The sequence below is a fragment of the Galeopterus variegatus genome, unplaced genomic scaffold (genome assembly GCF_000696425.1).
Source record: "Galeopterus variegatus unplaced genomic scaffold, G_variegatus-3.0.2 Scaffold992, whole genome shotgun sequence".
Lineage (NCBI taxonomy): Eukaryota > Metazoa > Chordata > Mammalia > Dermoptera > Cynocephalidae > Galeopterus > Galeopterus variegatus.
In genome coordinates this window covers 162,843-186,263 of record NW_007727103.1, presented here as the reverse complement: position 1 = coordinate 186,263, position 23,421 = coordinate 162,843, and the positions used below count along the sequence as shown (strand labels likewise).

At 48.2% G+C, this 23,421-nt stretch overlaps 1 protein-coding gene across 1 annotated transcript in view; it reads right to left on the bottom strand.

Annotated features, from left to right (window-relative positions):
- Positions 1 to 3,647: 3,647 nt before the first annotated feature.
- PODXL (podocalyxin-like) overlaps positions 3,648 to 23,421 on the bottom strand; it is a 38,818-nt gene continuing 19,044 nt past the window's right edge. Inside the window, exons 2-8 of the mRNA XM_008574055.1 lie at positions 9,773 to 10,387; positions 8,128 to 8,618; positions 7,830 to 7,904; positions 5,847 to 5,994; positions 5,502 to 5,563; positions 5,065 to 5,232; positions 3,648 to 4,075 (exon numbers count right to left, since the gene is read on the bottom strand). Coding sequence (XP_008572277.1) covers positions 3,878 to 4,075; positions 5,065 to 5,232; positions 5,502 to 5,563; positions 5,847 to 5,994; positions 7,830 to 7,904; positions 8,128 to 8,618; positions 9,773 to 10,387 — 1,757 coding nt within the window. The 3' untranslated portion in view covers positions 3,648 to 3,877. The remainder of the gene's footprint in view (positions 4,076 to 5,064; positions 5,233 to 5,501; positions 5,564 to 5,846; positions 5,995 to 7,829; positions 7,905 to 8,127; positions 8,619 to 9,772; positions 10,388 to 23,421) is intronic.

The following is a 23,421-nucleotide window of genomic DNA, read 5'->3' as shown; positions in this document are numbered from 1 at the left end:
CACTCAGTGTTGGGTTTCCAGCTAGTGACAATGACAAAAGCTATGCCATTGTTTTACTCTTGCCCTCTGTCTCCCCCTAGCTTGTTCCCTTTGACCCTTAGTCTTGCTAGTAGAAGTTCCATATGTAAAAGCTCATTCAAAACTGTTTCTTGGCAGAAAGAACTGTATGTTTACATCTTAGATCTAAATGACTCAGAAGTGGAGAAGCCCAGTGGGGCTCCTATTTTTGTCTTCTTGCTCTCCCTAGCTTTGCTGGGGTAAGATTTGGGAAGGGAATGCTGCCCTTTGTGTTATTCTGGTGCCTATGAGTGGCAGTCCTTAATTCACTGATTCCTTGTGAGGCACACAGCACTGGACAGTCTGTGGATCCAGGTTTTAATCCTATTTGTCCCTAACCATGTAATTTTAGCCAAGTCGCTATGTCTTTCTGGACTTCAGGTTCTTTTTCTGTAGAAAAAGATTGGATTAGATCTCTAAAACCCACTCCTTATGACTACAGTGTCACCTTCTAACTAGTGCACACCGATTCCAACCCTGACTATCATGGGGCTGGGATTGCTGGGGACGAGGTGAGGGTCATATTTCGAAGTAAAAACACTCGATCTGCAAGACAAATACTTTGTCATCAGCCTGTCTTGTTATTTCATTTTTTGTTTAAAAAAAATTAAAAGCTTGTCATTCCTAATCAGATAGACATTTACATTCCTATTCAGAGAAAAAAAAGCTTAGCCATCTCAGCTAACAAATGTTTTTTCAAAGTATATTCACTTAAAGCAGTGCAGGGTGGGTTAACATGTGGCTGTTTTATTTACATTATCAAAAAATATGTATATATCAATTTGAACTTGTTCTTCAATGTTTCTCCATTATATTGTCAAAAAAGATAAAGCTCAAGAAGTGTTTTAAATAAACTCTTTGCTAGCTTTCCTTATTAAGAGGGGGAAAAATCTGGTGTCTAAACTGGATTAAACCCGTATTGTGTTTTACGATGCAAAGAATATCAAGATAAAGCTCAAGAAGTGTTTTAAATAAACTCTTTGCTAGCTTTCCTTATTAAGAGGGGGGAAAAATCTGGTGTCTAAACTGGATTAAACCCATATTGTGTTTTACGATGCAAAGAATATCCTGTACCTCCTTCATAAACACTGCTGCTTCTCTCCCCACTCACACAAAAGCATGCTTCTTGCTGGGTTTTGTCCAATCATCGGATTCATAATTACTGGCCTTTTGTACAGCTTGGGGAAACCATAGTTAGCCACCGAAATAGAGTTCATAACCTCTCTTTCGTACAGCTCACTTAAAGTCCTGCTGAGCTCCCAGTGTTCCTCTTACCTCTTCTCAGCCCCAGCATCTGAATTACCAGACAGCATTTAGAACCCAGTAAAGATGGGGGAAGAAGATGACCATTACAGATGCATGGCTGTGTAGCCCGTTGACACGAATGTCCCAGCAGCAAGGGCAAGGCCAGGTACTGGCATCTGAAGTTGCCCTAAAAGGCTAGAGCAACACAATTTGGATACACAAAAAGAAGAAACCTCTGAATAAGCCCAAAGCTTCTCCAGGTTCTCCTTGGATAGAACCATAGTCGTTCCTCTTGACCAGGAATAATGACATAATTTCTGTTCTCTGGTCCTTGCCAGTCACCACCTCTTTCCAAGAGGCCTTGGGGTTGCAGCCTTGGTCAGTTTGCAGAGGCATATTTGCTGTCTCTGTTGAAAGCCTTGACTGGTGAAATGTGACCCAGAGTCAGCAAAGAAGTAATAATCCAGTCTGGCCTCTCTCACAGAGGCCATGACAGAAACCCACTGGCCGGAAAGAATCAACTGCTGGTTTGGTTCTTTCCAGTGCTAATAAGATTTCCTCTATTTCCCCCAAAACTGGCACTGTTCTCCATCCTGCCTAACCTCCAGATGCTAGAGAATGAGGGAAAATGCTCTTGGATCCTTGTTAACCTAGCATCTCTTCTCTCAGGAAACTTGCTGGGAGCCCTACTTGAACCCCTGGCCTTCCTTTTCCCCTAGGATTTCAAACAGCTACAGACTATAAAGAAGTAATCAAGGCAGCCCAGGAAGGACAGAGATCCTCCCTTGACTCTCTCCTCCCTGCCCTGCACCTTTCTTAAAAATAAGCTTCCCCGAAGCACATACATAGCCTGTTTCACCAGAACTACTGCAGTCTGGGTCTGCCTGGAAAACCCCGGAATTGCAACTTTTTGCCCTAAAATAAGTTTTAATTCCCTTAAGAAGTTCTGCCCATCTTCTTAGTTGGCTCCAGGGAATTTATGCTCAGGAACAATAGAGACCATGGCCAAAGTCCGAAATTCCACACAGGATTCCCCTTTCTCAGAAAGTCAAATGAAACCTCACTGTGTCCAGTCCTCAGGAGCCTTCTATATGGCAGCTAACTGCTGAGCCCATACAAACCCTCTACCAGGAAGAGGCATGGCTTTGTGTTTCCCTGAGATGCCTCCAGAAACTGCAGGAGAACTACAGCAGCCCCTTTAGGACTATAGAGAAGAGGAAACAGCAAAGCCTAACTTCATGCCAGGACTGCGACAAGTCACTGGGAATAAACCGCCCTTCAGCACCCTAAACTGCATGGCATATGTTCTGAGCCTTTCTTTCCCTGCACACAGGAGGCTCAGAATCAGGGAGATGAGCTAACTGCAAGTTTCCAACCATTTGAGCTTTGGCCTTTGGCAGTGGAGGGCTGGATTAAAAAACAAACAAACACACACATATAACAAACTCCCAGCAACTTGAAAAGTCCCTGAGTTTCCTATGAAATAGAGAGTAGAGCCTGTCCCTCCTGGCTGTGTCAATCCATTGTCAGCTAAGACACATCTCTGCTGACTGGGGGCCCTGGGAGAGGTCTGTCCTACAGCTATTGCTCTCACTGGGTCTCAGGAGGTCCCCAGCTTGAGTCTTCACCCCCACCAGCTAAGCAGTGAACAAAATAGGAACACTTTGCTTTCAGCAGCTACTGCAGATTTCAGTCCCCTGTGGGCATGGAAGGCCACAGCAGATATTGGGGAGCCTCTTCAAGGAGCACCTTGGGACACGGGCCAGTGTTAGTGCTGACCCCTAACCAGCTGCACTGCAGAGGCCGCCGGGGATGAAGAGCTTCCCCTTCTAATCTGTGCACAAATCCCTCAAGCAGACCTCATTCACACTGGAGTCTTGTGTGGGCTAAGTCCCAATCTCACTAAGCAAATGCAAGCGAATCAGAATCCAGAACAAGGGGTTCAAGATCATGAATGCCCTATGCTAATCTCAATAAAAATTGAGTGGAGAGAGGGGGGAAATTGAAGGGGGCAGGAACTCTGGCAGACAAGGCTGGGCGGGAGATAGAAAACTTGGGCATGTAGTTGGAAGTGATCAGATCCCACTGGGACAGGATAGGGCCTGCTCTCCCTTCAGCCCATTCACCGGCTGAGTTCCCCAATCAGGGCGGCTATGGAGGGGTGCAAATGAGCACTGGACTAAGGGGAAGGGTGTCTTTGTTTCCATCCTGTCATCAGGTGGCTGTGTCAAGTCACTCTCTTTAGGCCTCAGTAACCCCACCTGTGAAATGAAGGGATTCCACTAGATGATCTCTTAAGTCCCTTACATGGCTCTCTCTCATCTTCCAGAAGCACTGAGCTCAGGCACTAGTGGGTTATTTTACAAGAGGAAACTAGACAGAATGTGATTTGTCCTGCTTGAAAAGGGGAAAATTAAGGCATGGGGGGTATTGGGAGGAGGTAACACTTAGAGTCCACTGTCCCTCCCGTCTTCCCTCCTCAAATGGGAAGGAGATTTCCTCCCCTGTCCAAATGGCACTTCGGGTGGTCCGCGTGGAGCTCTGTGAGGCTGCGGGCGGCCACCAGCAGGCCCGATTAGAGGTGTGTGTCTTCCTCCTCCTCGAGATCGTCCTTCATCAGGTTGTCCAGAGGGACGATCCAGCTGTCCCCCAGCTCCCCATTAAGGTTGACCACCTTCTTCTCCTGCATCTCAGAAGAGGTCTCCATCACTTCCAGAGTCGGGTTGTCATGGTAACCGTTCTCCACTGTCTGCAGCTCCTCTGTTAGTCGTTGCTAGAGGGGAGAATAGGATCCAGGGAGAAAGGGTCATTTTGGAGGGCTACTGGCCTTACTTAAAAAGTCTTACTGTAACACATGGAGCCCACCAACCCAGGGACCCCAGTTTGGCTAAAGCGAGCACTTGCTGCTCACGTGTGGGGGCCGGCTGCTCTGAAGGTGGTATCCTAAGTGCCCAGCTCACCTCAGCTCACTCTGGTGGCGAGTCAGTGGATATGGATTTTGCTCCCCTGAGACCTCTAAGCTCTTTCCTCTTGCCTCCATTCCTTCCCCAAAACCTTCTCTCCAGGCACCCACGTCAGCCCATCATAATGGGTTAAGAAGGGCTGTAAGAAAATGACCTCCCACAGGCCGGGTGACTGCAGATTCTCTAAGCCTGGCCAAGATGGCACGGTGATCCCTAGAGCCATCCTGCTGCATGGATAGCAAGCATCTGGCAGCAGCACTTTCTCTGAGATACGCCACGTTTGCAAATTAGAATCACCTAGTGAGCTTTTAACGCATGTACTGATCAGAGATTCCACTTCAGCTGGTGTGGGGGCAGCTCGGCATGAAAACGTTTTTAAAGGTTCCCATAGTATGCAGCCATGGATCTGGGTGGAGCTGAAATGATGAGAACCCCTAGTAAAGCTGGTGAAAGAATTTTTGGTTAAATGGGCATGCCTAGAGCCATTTACATCAACGAATCCTCAGAACAGCTCTGCAGGGTGGATATTATCCCCACTATGCAGATGAGAAACCTGATGCTCAAAGAGATGTCGCACAGAAAACGGGGCAGAACTAGGGCTTAAACTAAGTCTGCCCCGCTCCAAAGCCCAGGCTCTTCCCTCCAGCCACACTGCCCCTTTAATGTTCCATGTAAGTAGGCGGCTGCCTGCAAGGGTCCACGGCCCACTCACTCTCCTCCTTTGCAAATGGGAATAAGGAGGGGAGAGTTCATCAGGTGAGCTGGCCAGGTTTCCTGGCCGGAGGAGGGAAGCACTCACCTGGTCCTTCCTCTGGGAGAGGCGCTGGTGGCAGCAGCCGTAGAGGGCGGCAATGAGGAGCAGGAAGGACGCCATGCAGACTATGGTGATGATGAGGGGAATGCTGAAGCGGTCCTCAGCCTCTTCCGGGGGTCCTTGATGCCCCAGCTTCATGTCACTGACTCCCGCCTAGCCAGGAAGGAGACATTTATGTGGCAAAAAACAGGTCCTGAGGCACCCTCTCCCTGAGCTCCCGTTCACCGGGGAGCTCTTCTGCTTGGGGTCAGCTGGTGCCTGCCCCACTGCCCTGCTGTCCCCTCTGTTTTCCTCCTCTTTTCTGGATGCTTGCGCATTGGGGGCTTCTTGTCATTGAGAGAGACTGGAGCTAAGTACTTGTGGACTTCCCAGGAGAGGCTCCTGACCCAATCTGTCCCAGCACGTGGGAGGGGCACACTTACCTCTTTCAGGTAATCCCATTGGTCCTTCAGCACTTCATATATGTCCTTGGGAAGGAAGTTTGCTGTGGGAGAGGAGGGGAGGTGCTGCCTGAGCGGTCTAGTACACAGTGATATGGGAGGGGACAGAGACTGGGCCCCAGGAGGAGGATGGACTGTATCTCAGTCTCCTGAGTGGGTGTCTGTCTCTCTTGGGTGGCCCTGGGAGGGGGCGGAGCTTGACAATTTGTAGGGAACTGAAGGGGTACCACACTGACCCACCCTACAATAGTGGCTCCTGAACCCGCACCACCACCCCCGCCCCATTCCCACCCACACAGGCCTCGGCCCCCCTTCCCCTCAACTCACTCTTGATTAAGATGTTTTTGACTGCCACCGCCTGGCTGTTTTGAACAGGTGCCAGCAGTATTCGGCACTGGTCCTGCACTGAGTTGAAGGTGGCTTTGACTGCTCGGCACAGACGTGTGACCAGTTTGTCATCTGGAGGGCTCCTTTCCTGTTGCGAGGAGACCACAGGAGATTCCTCAGGGATCGAGACAGTAGCCTAGGCTGTGAGGCTGTCCTTCGAGCTAAGGACAGAACGCTGTTGCCTGCTGGAACCTGCACCCTCTCCAGCCTCCACTGGTGCCATTCCCAGGCCTGCTGGGGTCAAGAGTTTTGTGCTGTCCTCCTGGGCCAGTCCCTGCCCTCTCTGCCTCCATCGAATCTCTTCTCTCATCCCTCACTCTGCTTCTTGTCCGTGGTTGCACAATACCCTTCGCCCTAGTGCCCCTTGTCTCCCTCCAAGCTCACGGAGGGTCACAAGTGGGTGCCTTTACCTTCTCCCTTCCTAGAAAGGGCAGGAGGGGTGCTGCCCAGCAACTCCACCCCACTGCTGCTTGCCAGCTTTTCATGCCCAGTTCAGACCTCAGGAGGGAAGGCCACAGCTCTCAGCTATCCCAAAGCTGAAATACCTGTGCCCCTTCCCTCTGATGCCGAGACTCTGATGCTGAAGCCATGAACAGGCTAATGGAGAAAGGTGAGGCCGCCACCCAGGAGGGGAAGATGGGAGCATCTGAAAGATATACACGGCGTATCTTGTAGGGGATCTCATATGTCTCTAAGCAGAAAGAACAAGGCTGATGTGGCTTGAGGGCTGAGGGTGAGAATAAAGGGTGGGCAGCCTTTACCCAGTCCTGCCATCTTCTCTAGGGGTGCCCCCAGCTGGCATTTCTCTGACCTGATTTTGGAAGAAGGGACTGAGATGAAGAAAAGGACTCTAAGTATAGCTTACCTCAGGACCCCCACAAACCACCCCTTGGGCTTCCACCTGGAATTTCCTTAGGCTTATTAATTTCCCTCCCTGATATCAGGAAGGGATGCAGGGCTTTCTGTCTCCCTTTCCTAGCAAAGGGGAAAAAAAAATGCTTCTCACAAACAATCCTACAGCCTTCCAAGTTTTAGCTAAAAAGAGGGCCTGAGGAAAGGCTGGGCAAGCATTTGACTGTCCCCAGCGCCAGTCTCAGTGCGAGTTCTGCCTTGTCCAATAAGCCCACAACACCAGGAGAACACTGCTCCCTCTTAAAACTCTGATCTAAATATATGCTTTTGTGGTGTTCACGTGGAAAATGCCAAAAAAATGGACACCCACCAGAAAACTACTGCAGAAGATAGAGGCAGCATTGGAGTGGTACAAGCCCAAGTTCCCTCCAGCCAAGTTCTCTATCCTAGAGAAAGGGTGTTCTGTTCTAGTTCTTAGGAGGGGTTGCAGAAATAGGCACTGACCAGAGGAGGGCAACAGTGAGCCAGCGATCCCCTGCACTCCCAGAGCTCAAAATCTACTTAGTTAGCATCCCCAGAGCAAAGCCCTTAATCCTCGGGAGACCAGCAGGCTGAAGGCTGCTGCGCACACCGGTACACCCTTTCTACACACACACACACACACAACAGGAAGACTTAGGCAGACTAAACCTCTCCTTTTCAGTGGAAACCTCTGAAGCCCAAAGAGATCACCTTACAAAGTCACACCCAGACTAGTGGCAAGCAGGAGATAGGATGAGGATCTCCTGACTCAGACCACTGAATGGTTACGCAGTGAAAGCTGATGAGACCTGGGTGCTCTGGCCCTGCAGCAGTCCTATGAGTGTGACTTGACTTAGAGAAGTCTGGAACTCGGTTTATTGCTCTGTAAGATGGGAAGGGGCCATTTCCCGCAGGAAGAAACAAGGCAGGAAAGATACACACCGCTCACTCCCTTGACAGACTGCAGCCCCCTGTCCCTTCCTTCCGCTGCTGCTAGCCTGTGATCTGGGGATGGGGATGAGGCAGGGCTCTGATTAGCCGGGTACTCACACAGGGACTGGTCCCCGTAAAGTTCAGGACGAGCAGCTGAGTCTCATTCAGGCTTTCAGAAGGCCCACACTGTATCTGCAAGAAGCCACCGAGATTAAGGGTCAGGCTGTGAGTCAAAGAATGACTTCCCCCGCCCTGGGATGGTGACCCAGAAAGGAAGGAGCTCAGGGCAAGCTGGGGGTATGGCTGGACCAGGTTCAGAGTCAAGAGAGTGAAGGTGGGGACAGAAACGTTCTTCTCGGAGCCCCTTCCCCCTGAGTCTGCGTTCTCATATTTGTCCTGCCCTGGGTGGAATTACCTGGGTATTATTCCCAGGAGTCAAGGTGGGAGGTGTGCAGGAGCCTTGGGGGACAACTGAAGTCGACTTCATGCTGGAACTTGTCGGTCCCCTGACAGGAGGTGTGGCCACTGTTCCCAATGAAGTGCCTGGGGGCGATGATGTGCCTGGGGGCAATGATGTGCCTGGGGGCGATGATGTGCCTGGGGGCAATGATGTGCCTGGGGGCGATGATGTGCCTGGGGGCAATGATGTGCCTGGGGGCGATGATGTGCCTGGGGGCAATGATGTGCCTGGGGGCGATGATGTGCCTGGGGGCAATGATGTGCCTGGGGGCGATGATGTGCCTGGGGGCAATGATGTGCCTGGGGGCGATGATGTGCCTGGGGGCAATGATGTGCCTGGGGGCGATGATGTGCCTGGGGGCAGCGGTGCCTCAGAGGAAGAGGTTGTAGGGACAGCTGGCATCAAGTGGGAGGTGTGTTGAGCTCCTTGTGAGGTAACCAGCGGTGCTGTAATCGGGAAAACAAAGGTTATGGGAAAAAATGAACGGCACCCTTAGGCTAAAAGACCAGGTTCTTTGGTCTTCTCCCCACTGAGACGACAAGCCGGAGAAGCAGGCTTTGAGGAAGAGGAGTCAGAATGGACGAAGCAGCTGCCTGTAACATTTCACAGCCTGGGTCAGACTGGCTGAGCCCATGTGAGCACCAGGCAAAGGAAGTCACGACAGCAATGACAATGATGTCTGCAGTGGTAGCTAACAGTCCCTGAGCACTTACTCTGTGCAAGGGACTGCGTGCTAAGTGCTTCTAAAGCCTTTCCTAGTTAATCCTCCCAGCAGCCCTGAGAAGATGCTGTCATTATCACTATGTTATGAAACAAGGAACCTGAAGCTCCCAGGGGCTCAATGATTTGCCCAAGGTCATGTGCCAACAAGTGGCAGAGCAGGGAGTTGAATCCAGCTTTGTCCAACTCAGAGCCCTGCTCTCGCTGCAGGACATGGCCACCCCTTGTAGTGTGGCCACTGTTAACCTCAGGATGCAACGACATTGTCTGGGGAGCCCTTAAAATGCAGATTCTCAGGCTCATGCCCTGAAATTCCGGCTCAATAGATCTGAGATGGGTCTTGATCTTGGGGCTCATGATCCATCAGTAGATTTTGAAATTAGTTTACTAGGTTAAGACCAGCACTTAAAAATAAATAAATAAATGGAATAGAATAGAAAATATCAAGATGCATAACATATAGTAAGAGTAAGTCCTATTCAGTGAGGCTTTTATTCCTACTACGTGGTTTGCATCATGATGTAAAACTGCAATGTGTTTGCAACCGTGGGTTGCCATCAATCAGGTCTGAGAGGCACCGTTCTAGAGGACTTCTAATACCCCGCCACCACAACCACACAGAGTCTCAGCCAGGAACAGACTGCACAGGCCAGAATGATGTGCTCAACTGGCCAGGCCAAAGTACTGACCTCGCATCAGAATGCACAGCAGTCTTGGCCCCTGCTCATCACTGAAATGGGAAACTAGGTCGGAATGAAAGTTGAACGTATTCAGCATTTAACCGTCAGCATAAACCTCCACCTTCCAGCTGAGCAACTGTGTGGAATATGAGCATTGAAAAGTTTCTTCTTGCTTAAAATAAACCCCGGACATTACTTACTCGGCGTGGCAGGCATCCCCTCGGGTGTGGAGGGGGGCCCCGAGCCAGCCTCCGTGCCTGGGCTCCTTGAAGCTGTAGTGAGACTGTCTTGTTCCTTGGGAGAGTTCTCAGGGGGCTTCAAAGAAACACCAGTCGATTGGTGAGGGGTGACTGGGACGGTCACAGCAGGAGGAAGAGAAGTCAGTTTCGGGGTGTGAGGCACAGTGGTGGGCTGCAGAGTCACCTCCTTTTCTCCCGTCGTGGCTGTGGGGCTTGTGGTAACGCTGTGGCTACTTTGGTTTCCAGGCGTGGCTGAATCTTTCACTCCACTCTGGCCTCTAGTGGTTTCGGGCTCAGCCAACACAGCAGACGGTGTAGGTGTCACGCTGCCTGAATGGTCAGTAGTCTTTGGGTCATCAGCAGCTGTGGTACCAGTGCCTGAGGTTGGCTTCCCACCCATTGCCGTCGTCGGGGGGCTCTCGTTGACCACGGCTGAAGTTGCCCCTGTGCTGCTGGAAGGTGGAGCTGTGCTTTGCGTGACAGTGTTTGAACTTTGTGTTGGGCCACTGGCTGTTGTAATCTGGTTCTGCTGGCTGCAGCCTGCAGTGCTTATGCTGGTGTCTGAGCAGGACGTGGCTGCCGTTTACAAACACAACACAGAATCAAGTTAGGCTATTAGCTGTGAGTCTCTCTACACTTCCACAGCTCTACCCTGGAATCAGGGGCTTGGCTCCCAACCTGGCCATGTGCCCTGATGAAGGCCAGGGTCTTAGGTGTGTCCAGATTATGGGGGGGTTTAAGAGACCTCCAGGAGGGAGGCTGAGAGTGAAGTGGGGAAGTAAGGGAAATGCTGCCGAAGAGGGAAGACCAGGCCAGCTAGCCCCATGGCACACAGAAGCTGCAGGGTGCTCCCCGCTGGCCGCACGCACGTTCACTTCAAGTTTTTCAATACGCCCGCCCAGGACCGGGCTGCAGAGAACACCGCTGCCCCCTCCTGGTTCCCAGAGACATGGCCCCGCACAAGATCCCACAGACTAATGCTTACTGAACTGCCCTTGTCCTGTTCTAAGCAAAGACGAGAGCAGTGTGGCCTCTGTTCTCATGGGAGCTGTAAACTACAAGGAGAAACTAACATAAACTGAAGTTCCACAAATTATTATTTAAGTGCCACATGAATATTGTTAATGAAGAAAAGCACAGTGCTTCGTGTTTAGCACGGTGGCTTAACCTTGTTGGGGGTGGAGGGTGGGAATCACGTTAGGAAGCCTTTTATTCATTTGTTTGACCTAATATTTATTGAGGAAACAGGTTGTGTAACAGATCTGTGCTAGGCCTTGGAGATGCAGTGATGAGCAAGACACACAAGACACACTGAATTCATACCCTCAGGGAGCTGACATTCTGCTGGGGGAGACAGAGACTAACCACGTGGACAGAACTATTAAATTCTGGTAAGTATATGGAAGAAACGAACAAGGAAATGATGCAGAGACTAACCGGGGTGGGGACTATTTAGACAGAGAGATAAGAAAAGGCATCTCTGGGCCGGCCCGGTGGCGCACTGGATAGTGCGCCGCTTGGGAAGCACTGCGGCGCTCCCGCCCGAGGGTTCGGATCCCACATACAGACCGGTTCCCACTCACTGGCTGAGCGAGGCACGGGAGCAACACCGAGGGTTGCGATCCCGTTGCCGGTCTCCGGTCCGGTACGGGGGCAACACTGAGGGTTGCGATCCGTTGCCAGACACGGAAAAAAAAAAAAAAAAAAAAAAAAAAAAGAAAAGGCATCTCTGAGATCGCAGGTAAGCTGAGACTAGAAGGACAAGAACGCCATGTGCAGAATGAGAGGAAAAGTGTCCCCGGCGGCACAGACAGAGCCTGCAAGAGCCCTGAAGTGGGGCAGAGCTAAGAGAAGACAGGTATGAATGCAGTTTAGTGAGTGAAGGGAAAGGAAGGGCAGGGCTCAGAGATGCAAGGACTCACAGGTACAGTGACAGCACCTCCTCGTCCAAAAAGGTAAAAGGAGGACCTCTTAAAAATCATCACTGAGGGCCGGCCCGGTGGCACACTGCTACAGTGCGCCGCTTGAGAGCGCGGTGGCGCTCCCGCCGAGGGTTCGGATCCCACATACAGACCGGTTCCCGCTCACTGGCTGAGCGAGGTGTGGGTGCAACACCGAGGGTTGCGATCCCGTTGCCGGTCCCGGTCCGGTACGGGCACGACACTGAGGGTTGCGATCCGTTGTCGGACACGAAAAAAGACAAAAAAGGGAAAAAAAAAAAAATCATCACTGAAATGGGAAAGTAAGTAAAATGAGACATAAGTCATAATCTTTAGAGGCCAAGATAAAGATTCTGGCTTTCATTCTAGGTGCAAAAAGAAGCCAGTGGAGGCATCAAAGCAAGGAGGTTTTATAGGGTGGTTTACAAAGAAACATACTCTTGCCGTTTGGGGGAGTATAGATTGGAAGAGAGAGAGTGTGGAACTGGGAAGACAAGTTAGGAGGCTATTACAAAATAAAAAGAAAAATTTTTTAAAAAAGAGCCTATTAAGTCACCCAGACAAAATGGATCACGGTGGGCTACATGAAGCTATCGGCACTGGAGATGGAGAGGAGGATGCAGGGCTGTATTCTAGAGATCACCTACTTGCTGATGTGAGGGAAGAGGAGAAACCAGCAGGATCCCTGGTTCTCTGTCTACAGCAGAAGGGAGAGAGTGCTGGGGAGGGGCTGCAGCGGGCCCGTGCCATTCTCTGTGGCCAGCAGCACCTACACCATTTCTCCATGCTTGGGGAATTCCCTATCCCAGGAGACTTGATGGCAGCAGAATGCATCTTCTCTTAGAGATGCGGAAAATACCAGATATTTGCTTTTCTAGCAGCTGCCATGAATTAGACACTCTCATTCCAGCTGGTGAGGAAAGAGACAGTAGGGGAAGGGAACGCTGATGGCGTGGCAGTGAAGTCCCGCTGCCATGCAAGCCGAGGGGAGGCAAGGCTGAGCGAGCGTCCAGAGCCATAGCTGTGGCACCTCGTGCTTGGCACTGGTGGCCAGCAATGGACTCTGTGGCCCAGTTCTACAGCCTGGTCTGGGGGATGTTAAACATAGCCCTAAATATGGTTTCCAGCAATCCCAGTCACTCCATAAACAAGACAATATTCCAATATCCTGTACATACACATTGTGCTACTAAGAAGCAGAAATTTGTATCAGGAGTGGCTGCAGACAGTAGTACTCAGGAATTAGTCATCAGGCCTTACTGGGACCAAAGGGCGGTCGAAATTCTATTAAGGGATGGGACTCCAGGGTACTGTGGCATCTCATGAAGAAGCAGTCACTTTGTCACCCAGCACCTAGAATGTGGCTTTGGCAGGGCTGAGTGGCTACTGCCATAGAAGAATATGAAAGGCACACAGACCAGGACATGTGTCAAAAATCAATGTAGTGTGATGGTGCAACAGATATTTCTCTGCTTAGTAGGTGCTTCTTATAACTGATGGTGTCATAGTCCTTCGTCTTTTGGCAAAAGATACCAAATTGCTGAGAATATTTGAGGAATTAAGGAACATAAGGGATGTGGAGTGGGATGGTAACTTCTTACTGTGGTTTATAGCTTAGAACAGGGTTCTCGATGCTGAAGCTATTCATATTTTGGGCTGGATACTTCTCTGTTATGGGAGGTGGTCCTACGCATTCTAGGATGTTTAGTAACATCCCTGGACTCTATCCAACAGATGCAAGTAACATATATGCACACACCCTCCTCCAGTCGTGACAACCTAAAACATCTCCAGATATTGCCAAATGTCCCCTGGGGGGAGACAAAATCACTACCAGGGAAAACTACTGACTAAAGAAAGAGGATAACAAATTCAAATTCTTAAATCCTCCTCTCAAAGCATGGACAGAAAACCAGAGACTTTCTAATATTACACTAAAGAATCTCTTTTTGTTTGTGGCTGAAGGGCTGAGAAGGCCAAAAGACAAACTTAAAAGTTTGATCCCATGAGCTGTCAAATCACAGTTTTAATTTAATGCATAACCTCACCGGGTCTCTTACGTGAAGATAGGACCTTGAGAATTGAATGGTGACATATGGGAGGATGCAGATGAATCAGGGTCCTCAATGGCATTCACTTCCCAGTAGACTCAACTACTGTTCTGTTCTGATGAGGCTGCTCCTACCTTGTTTAAGACTCTTAATAACCTCATTTGAGCTCAATAGCAGAGAAAGCCAAATCTTATTATCTCCACCACTCTTCATTTTCTTCAAACCTATAACAACAGTTGATTCCAGCATGAGCTGGACCAGAGCTTGACACAGGAGAAGACACTTATACACTGAAATACCTGCAGAAAACCTAGCAAATACATATGGTTATAAAATTGGAGAATGTTAGATCAAGGAGGGATAATCATAATTTTACATTAGGCTGAATTTATGAAAATTGGTACGCGTATCAGGGATATTGGATTCAATATGCTGATTCAAGCAGCTAGAAGTAGTTTCTAACTGTTTCCTTACTTGATTGCTTGAAACCTGTACTCAATGGTAGCTCACATTAAACAAAGGTGAGTTGCCAGAAATTCCCTGGAATAATGTACAGGAAGAAATCCAAAGTCTTGGAGACACAGAAGTGTTAAAGCATCGATCATGAATAACTTGACATTCCCTTTCAAAAGGCTTTGAGAAATACTGTATTTCATGAGTTCCAACATGCACATCTTTTCATGTCACTGAAATGAGATATAGGCAAAGGCCTTCAAAAAGTTCATGGAAAGATTTGTATTCTTTTGATTCTATTTTTCTGTAGACTTTTTGAAGTACCCTTGTACTATAAGTGATAGTGCTTCACACTTTGACAATGGCATATTTTTCTAAGTAGCTCATAAAATAATAGTGCATCTTACAACTGATGGTAGCTCAAATTTGATTAAATTTGGGATACTGTTTTGTTTTTAAAAAGATGACTGGTAAGGGGATCTTAACCCTTGGCTCAGTGTTGTCAGCACCACGCTCTCCCAAGTGAGCTAACCGGCCATCCCTATATAGGGATCCGAACCCACAGCCTTGGTGTTATCAGCACCACACTCTCCCAAGTGAGCCACAAGCCAGTCCCAAATTTGGGATATTGTTGAGGGGACTATTAGCATATTCTAAGAGCTTTATTGTGGCTGTTTTTCATCAGTCAGGTACATTAGTGGGAAATTCTGCTGACTTCAGTGGGATGGACACCAGGTTCCTTGGATAGTAGGGACAAGAGCAGAACTTAATTTCCAGCAAAAAAGCTGTACATGATTCCATAACGGGCAGCAGGACCAGCACGGTGATCAGATAGTCTAGCAAAGTGTATTTTGAATAGCAGCAAAGAAGTCATGTATTCTCTAGGATCAAAATGGATGGGCACCCCACTAACTTCCTCGGTGTAGGCCCAGCAAACTGGGACCTGTGTTGAATAACCATAATAGAGAACACAGCCACTCATCCAGGTCCCAGAACTCAGTGTTTTCACAGACTCAGGGTACTTTGAGTGAAGAATGCATTAGTGTGTTTTAAAGGTACATAAATGTATTTTCTCATGGTTCTGGAGGCTAGAAGTCTGAAATTGGCAGGGCTGTGCTCTCTCCGCAGGCACTAGGGAAGAATCTTCTCTTGCCCCTTCCTAGTACTCCTTTGTGCTCCTTGGCTTGCACCTAATACCACTCTGACCTCTGGCTCACCTTCACATGGGCTTCTTCCCTGTGTGACTCTGTGTCTCTCCTCTTATAAGGACACCAGTCACTGGATTTAGGTCCCACCCTAATCCAGTACGACCTCGTTTTATCTTGATACATCTGCAAAGATTCTGCATATTTCCAAATAAGGTCACATTCACAGGGGTTAGGACTCGAACGTATCTTTTTTGGGGGGGGAGGATACTATTCAACCTCGTAATCTACTCTTGCATATCTCACCAGAGAAAGCAGAGTCCTTAATATCAAGCATTAGAAATTAACTGTCTCTTTTAAACTGAAAGTGAGCTTATTAAAAGGATAATTAGTTAGCTAATAAAATGCATGAGATGGTTAAAGAATCAGGTTTAAGTCAGAAACAGGGCCCAGGCCTCTTCTCCTGAACTGGTCTGGTAGCGTCATTCCTTCCGCCACTATCGAGCATGGATTGCTTCGGTTTGCACCACGGACACCATCAGTACTGGACATGGGGTTTCATTTCTGAAAGATGTGCGTCATTAGGGCTGCTGTAAGAGGTCTTTCCATTTACTTTTAGGACGGGGCACCACAGGGAATCTCCTGGGTTCCATCCATATTCCTCCCTGCTTCATTATTTAGCAGCATGTAGGATTCCTGGTAAGATAAGTAAATCTTATAAGTTCAATGCTCCACTTATTTTACCTTGGAGTGAGTTCCTTGGTGAAGCCCTGTGCTCTGTGGAATACGGTGATGGTGAATGAGGCATTCTGTGAGTCCATGAATGGTGCTGCTGTCAGAAGCATTGCAGCTGGGAAGCACATTCAGATCCAGAATGTGCCTGTCTCAGCTGCCTCCCTGCACCATGGCCACTCGGTCATGAGCCCATCGAGCAATCATTAGGTGATGAAGAAGAAACTGACACTCACAATGGGTCATCTTGTCCATCTGATATTCTAGAGCTTTCTCCAGAGACACAAATTCTCACCCTCCAGATCTATCCCCACAAGTCTGTTCACAGCCCTCTTCCCTAAACTTCTGTGCACTGATTCTCCTTTCTTGTTCCTTAAGTTCCCAACCACTGGTTCAAAAATCACCAGCTATGGCCTAATGGCCTATGGATCTATTCAGATACTTCCCTCAATGTAGCTCTCCTTCAAAAAAAAAAAAAAAAGACCATGAAATATACCATTCACCTTCAAAAAAAAAAAAAAAAAGACCATGAAATATACCATTCAAAGTCCTGACAATTGGAAGAACTTTCTATCTTTCAGAGTCACTCGTAAATAGGGCTACTATCCCAGCAGTCCGCTTTTGGCTGGCACCAGCATATTACTCAAAATCATATACAGACAGGCTTGACTTTTTCACTCCTTAGTCAACTGATGACAGGGAACTAACTCTCCTAGAGATGTCTAGGTGTGGACTGAGGGAAAGGTGGACGTATGGAGGAACAGGAGTGAGGCTGGGAGTGGGAGCTGCACTGTGACTTCCATGTCTCCTTCAGGACCTGCTCAGGCCTAGTTCTGCATAAATCTTCAATATGATAATGGAAAGCTGCAAAATAAACCTAAAGAAAAATAGGAGGACCGAAATAATAATGATAAAAGCAGAAGTCAGTGAAATAGAAACCAAAATACAATAGCAAATATCAAAAAATCCAAAAATTGATTTTTTAAAAAGAGCTAATAAAATAGCAAAAACTTCTGTGAGGTTGATCAAAGGGAAAAATCCAAAGGCATAAATAAACAATAGGTATAGAAATGATAATAGATACTTAAAGCGTAGGCCATCATGAACAAATGATAAATTTGAAGCAGATGAGATGGGCAAATTCTTAAAACACAACGCGGGCCGGCCCGGTGGCGCACTGCTACAGTGCGCCGCTTGGGAGTGCGGTGGCGCTCCCGCCAAGGGTTCAGATCCCACATACAGACCGGCCGCTCACTGGCTGAGCGAGGTGCGGGCACAACACCGAGGGTTGCGATCCGTTGCCGGTCACGAAAAAAAGACAAAAAGGAAAAAAAAAAAAAAACACAACTTATCAGAGTGACTCAGAAAGAAATAGAAAGAATAATTTGTCCTATACTCATAAAGAAATTGAATAGACAGTTAATAGTTTTCTTATAAAGAAACTCCAAAACCGGAATCAAGGATCAAATAATTCTAGTTTTACATGAACTTTCTACAACACAGTCTGTTTTGCTGTAATGTGTGTCTATAAAAAGAATTAGTTCATGCAATTGTCAATCAACGAAACTACAAAAAGTGCAAATGAAAGAAAAAATTTGATAAACAAAGTCAAAGTTAGGAACTTGTGTTCATCAAAAGAAACTATAGGACTTTCAGTTTCAGCTAACAAGAGTAGAGCTGGAAAAAACTTAGCTCCTATTCTTACGAGAAAAAAAGCAGAGAAACCGAAAAGTAACGAATTTTCTCAAGCCCATTGGAGAACTGAGGTCTTGAGGAAAATAACTATCCTGAAAACTGGAGACAGGTGGACAAGTGCAGGGAGACACCGGACCCAAGCGCTTGCTTGCCTGGTACAAAGTTCAGCTAGAAGGTTAAAGTCAATTTTATAATGAACTGCTAAAGGCTGGGTAAAGGCACGTGAAGCCCTGGGAACTGCAGACTTGGAAAGGTTCACACCCCTGGGCAGACTTTCCCCTAGGAACCCCACCAGGTGCTCATAAGGAAGACTGGGGAGAACCTTGAGAAAGCCCCCAGTGCTGAAACTACATATAGCCCCATATCCCCCATGGGGAAGAAATAAAGCCTTTCAGGTGAGGTCCACAAAACCTATAGCCTGAGGGCACTGGTGGAAACCCAGTGCAGCTGGGGAAGAGAACAGAAAAAACAAAACAGCAGAGGGGCAGGGCTATGTGCTAATAAGCCCAGCAAAACATCTAGAAAAAAGGCAGGAACACTAGTGACAGCCACACCCTCAAGTCGCAGGTTCCCAATGCCTATGTGAGGCTTAATCAGAACATCAGAGAATGTCCCCTCTCATGCTCCACAGTGCTAGCAAGTTTTTCTAGTGCTGGTGTAGGGAAAATGCAAGATGAACCTGGAACATCTTCTAATGCCAGAAAGTAAAGAAGTGCTTAAAAAAAAAAAAAAAAAGGCAATTCCAAAAGACATAGGAGCCAACCTGAAAGAGCTCCCAATGGCCAGACGTGGAACAATTTGAGCAACATAATAAAAAATATTGGATTGGAAGCTCCTGCAAAAAATATCCATGAGTCCACTCTGATAAATGATTGAATAAATAAATAAATGGGGGTAGAAGAAACAAAGAATCTTCACAGAAGTATTCCAAAAAAAATTATACACTCCCCCAAAGCTTCTATATGAGTATATAAGAAAACGACTCAATAGAAAAATAGACAAAAGAATTAAACATGTATTCCACAGGAAAAAAGCACAAATAGCCCATGAACATCTAAAATGGTAATTAGAGTAATGAAAAATAAAATAAGAAGGAAAATGTTCATATTTAGGGAAATGCAAAATCAAATAAGAAATTATTATTTCCTACCCACCATACCGGCAAAAAATTTTAAAGTCAGACAATAACAAGCAGTCCAAGAATATGTAGTGTAAGTTGGAACAAACACTTCAGAAAGCAGAATGGCGTTACCGGGTAAAGTTAGACATGCACACATCTTCCAGTCCACTTCCAGCTGTACCACTCGGCATCTGCCCTAGAGAGACACATACCTGTTGGCACTGGGATGCATTTATAAGAACGCCCCTAAGAGTGTTTTTATACTTGCCCCATATATGTAACAAGCAAATACTTCTCAACAGTAGTGTGGATAAATAAGTTCTGGTATATTCATGTACTGGAAAACTATACAGCACTGAAAATGAGTGGACATCTACATGTATTAGCATTAATTGATCTAAGAAATACTACTGAACAATAAAAGCAAAAACAAGAATACTTACATGATTCCATTTATAGGGTTCAGAAATCAGCAAAACTAAACTATATATTTTTAGGGATAGAAATATAGAAAATATTGCTAAAAGATAATTTAACACTAAGTTTTGGATAATTACCTCTAGGGGGAAGGAAAGGAGATGCAATAGGGGCTTCTGAATTTTTTTTTTTTTTAAAGGAGGGGGTGGCTGGTTGTGCTGAAGGATGAGATCGGCAGCATGGAAGTCACTGGCAACCGCGACGTCAATGGGCACAGTACAAGCCTGACTCGGCTGATTGAAGAGGGAATGGGTGACAGGAAAGTGAGCTTGCCAGAGTAGACAGCTCTTTATCAAATGTTAGGGGAACAGAGAAATACGGCAGCTGCTGCAGATGGTCAGCCACCTCCATCTTTGCAACAGAAAGGAAGACAAAGACGGATAGAGACGTAAGTACACTGGTAGTACTGAGGGTGGGAAGAGCTTACGTTTGACAGTGGTTAGAGCTTACATTTGATGGCTTCAATTTTCTCAGTGAAGTCTAACGATAAAGGAAGAGAGGAGAAAAAGTTATGTGGAAGGTTTGGGGGAAAAAGTGAGACCTTGAACCTACCAGGAAAGTGGTTCTCAAACTTTAATGAGCATTAGAGTCACCTGGAGGGCTTGTTAAAACACCAGTTGCTGGACCCAGCCTCAGAGTTTCTGATTCAGCAGGTTTGGGATAGAGCATGAGAATTTGCATTTCTAAGAAGTTCCCAGATGATTCTGTTGCTGCTGGTCAGAGGAGCACACTTTGGGAACCACTATACTAAAGAAATAAAACATGATTACCACGTAGTATTTGGTGTCAGCTGAGGCAAGATATCATGAATTTAAAATTAATCCAATCAAGGGCTGGCGGGTTAGCTCAATTAGTTAAAGTGCAGCCTTGCAACACTGAGGTCAAGGGTTTGGATCCCCTTACCAGCCAGTGCTCCTTCCCCCCTCCAAAAAAAAATTAATCCAACCAGCCAGACTGTGATAATGCTCAGCTGCTCGGGATGCTCAGCTGCTCGGGCGTAGGCATGGAAATGGTGGAGGCAAAGGCTCCCCTGGGAGTGGGTCTTCCCTAAGTGAGGGCAGTGGAGGGTGCCGGGATCTGGGGATATTTGTAAGGCACGGGTTGTCATGGTAGGTGGATAAAGACAGCAGTAATGCCCAGTGGGGGCTGACAGACAATGAGGAAGTGAAGGGTCACTGGCCTGGTGGCCGGGAAGGTCGAGACACAGATGCAAAGACAGAACGCCGAGGTTGCAGAGGCGGTGCGGCTGTGATGGTGATCAAGCTCGCGTGTCAAGTGGGAAGGACTGAAGGAAGTGGAGATGGGAAAGGTCAAGAAACCGAGGCCAGGGTGCTTCACTGTTTATCCAGGCGGGTACTGCAATCACCAATAGTGACAATGCTAACTGAGAGCGAGAGGACAGAGTGAAATCTTCAGTGGGTGATGGAGTGCCGAAGAGGTCACAGGTGACAGCAGGGAGGAGGTGACACCAGGCTGGTTTGGAGGGCCATGCCAAATGAGTTACATGTGCCAGGCCTCCAGGGGGAGCGGTGGGAGTGGGGGGAGAAGGCTGCTTCAGCCTTCAGCAAGCGCCTGCTTCCTCCTGTTCCTGGCCATTTCCAGACCTGGGATTGACTCCTGACTATTAATAGCGGGAAAGGAAACTCAAAAGAATGCCCCAGGAAGAGGCGTGTGGAAGAGGCCAGGAAGGCAAAGGGATGGGAGGCTCCGGTCTCGGACACCAGTGTCCACCTCTCCTTCCTTTGTTACCCCCCAGTTCACCTCCCTCAACATACCTCCACAAAATAAAACCAAAAGCTCCAAGGGGCGACAGTGAAAGGGCAGAAAGTGGGTGAGATGTGCTGTCATCCTGGACTTGTATGTGATAAATCCAGACCAAGAAACGAGAGACCTGAGCCTTCTAGCTCTCGATGTGCCTGATCCCCGGGCCTTGGGCAATCCATCTGCCCTCTTGAAACACATCTGTGAAATGCCCAGATGGGCACGCACTTTCCTGAGCATGGCGCGGTGCATGCAGGTAAGTCTGCTCTGGCTGTGACAACAGAGGCATCCTAAGCAGACGCATCAGAGGGCTTGCTGGCTCCTTCCAAAGGCCACCCACCTTCAGTGCTCATTTTTCCAGCAGGCGACATCTGGTCCGTGAGCCCCTTCCTTCCCGGGAGGAGGAACTGCTGGTAACTGGGAAGGGCACGTATGATGCTGCCTGCAGTTCAGCCAGGTTGAGGTCTGAGCCCCTCCCAGCTCCCAGAGCCCTCCCACTCAGACCCCAGGTCCTGGTGCTCATCGACTGACAGACTTCTGGGTGGTGGCTGGGAAGGATGGCAGGATGGAAGAGTGGAGCCAGTAAAGGACCAGGGGCTGCTCTGGGAGCTGAGAGGGGCTCCGGGCCCACTGTTTCTGGCACCAGTGCATCCATCTGGTGCCCTCTGCACGTAGCCCCCTCACTCTCGTGAAAGACTTTTAAAGACTTGATGCTCTCAGGTTTTAAGTCAGTGCCCCTCCTTCCAGGTGGGACTTTATAATCCCTCTGCTTCAGCAGAGTCTGGTCATCCTCCCCACCCCCACACCTCAATTCCTTCCACCAAAAGATGGAATCCCTCCTGTATTCCCCACTCTACCCCAGTGTCAGTCCTGTCCTTGGTGGCTGTGTGCCTGGTGTCCTGCTCTGCGTATCATTAGTCCTATGTCCACCCCTCATAAATGCTTGTCCTCTGTGGCTTTAAGAAAGCCAACCCCACCCCCTCCCCCCACAAGGTCCTAACCAGGGGTTGGTTGCCCCCGGGAGGGCCCTGACCTGGGAGAATAGCATCAGCAAGGGGCTTGTGGGCAGTGGGCTCCCATGGGAAGGAGGTCAGCGCGCTGGGCTGGGAGGCTACAGAGGGGGCCGAGGGATGGGGGCAGAGAAGGGGGCCGAGGCGTCTCACTTCTGCCAATCAGCTGTGGCCATCTCACAGGTCTGCACTGAGCTTGGGAGAAGCTTGAGCCCTCTCTGCGCCTTGGGTCCTGTTTCAGTTTCCTGTGGCTGCCAGAACACATTACCTCCAGGCATAAAATAACAGAAATCCATTCTCTCACAGTTCTGGAAGCCAGAAGTCTGAAATCAAGGTGTCCGCAGGGCCAAGCTCACTTTGGAGGCCCTAAGGGAGAATCCATCCTTGCTATCCCTTGGCTCGCAGCAGCAGCACTCCAATCTCTGCCTCTATGGTCACCTGGCCACCTTCTCCTCTGTGTTTACTATAAGGACACTTGTCATTGGATTTAGGGCCTACCCATATAATCCAGGATGATCCCATCTCAAGATCCCTAACTTAATTATATTTGCAAAGACCCTTTGTCCAAACACGGTAATAACCACAGGTTCCAGAGATTTCACTTGCACATCTTTTTGGTGGGGGGGGGGGGGGGCAGCATTTTTCAGTCTGCCACAGGACCCCACTTAGAAAATGTGAATAATGACCCCTAGGGTTGCTCTCTGTATCCCTCTATATAGACCTCTGCTTGGGCTAAGGGCCCCAAATATGGAGGTACTCAACTTCCTTGGCATAAGTGGTATTATGAACTGAATGTCTGTGCCTCCCAAATTCATATGTTGAAGCCCTAACCTCCAGTGTGATGGTGTTAGGAGGTGGGCCTTTGGGAGATAATTAGATTTAGATGAGGTCATAAGGGTGGGGCCCCGTGATAGTGAAGACCAGAATGTCTCTTCCTCTTGAAAGGACACTCATTGAATCATGGGGCCTCCACCCTCATGACCTCATCTCTGCTGTGTGAGGATGCAGTGAGAAGGTGGCCATCTGCAAGCCAGAAAGTGAGCCCTTACCAGAAGCTAACCTTACTGGCATCCTGACCTCAGATTTCTAGCCTCCAGAACTGTGAGCAAATAAATTTCTGTTGTTTAAGCCATGTAGTCTATAGTATTTTGTTACACTAACAAAAACCCGAGCTGACTAAGACAAAGGGTTCAGGGTGGAGGTTAATAACGAGAATAGAAACAGCA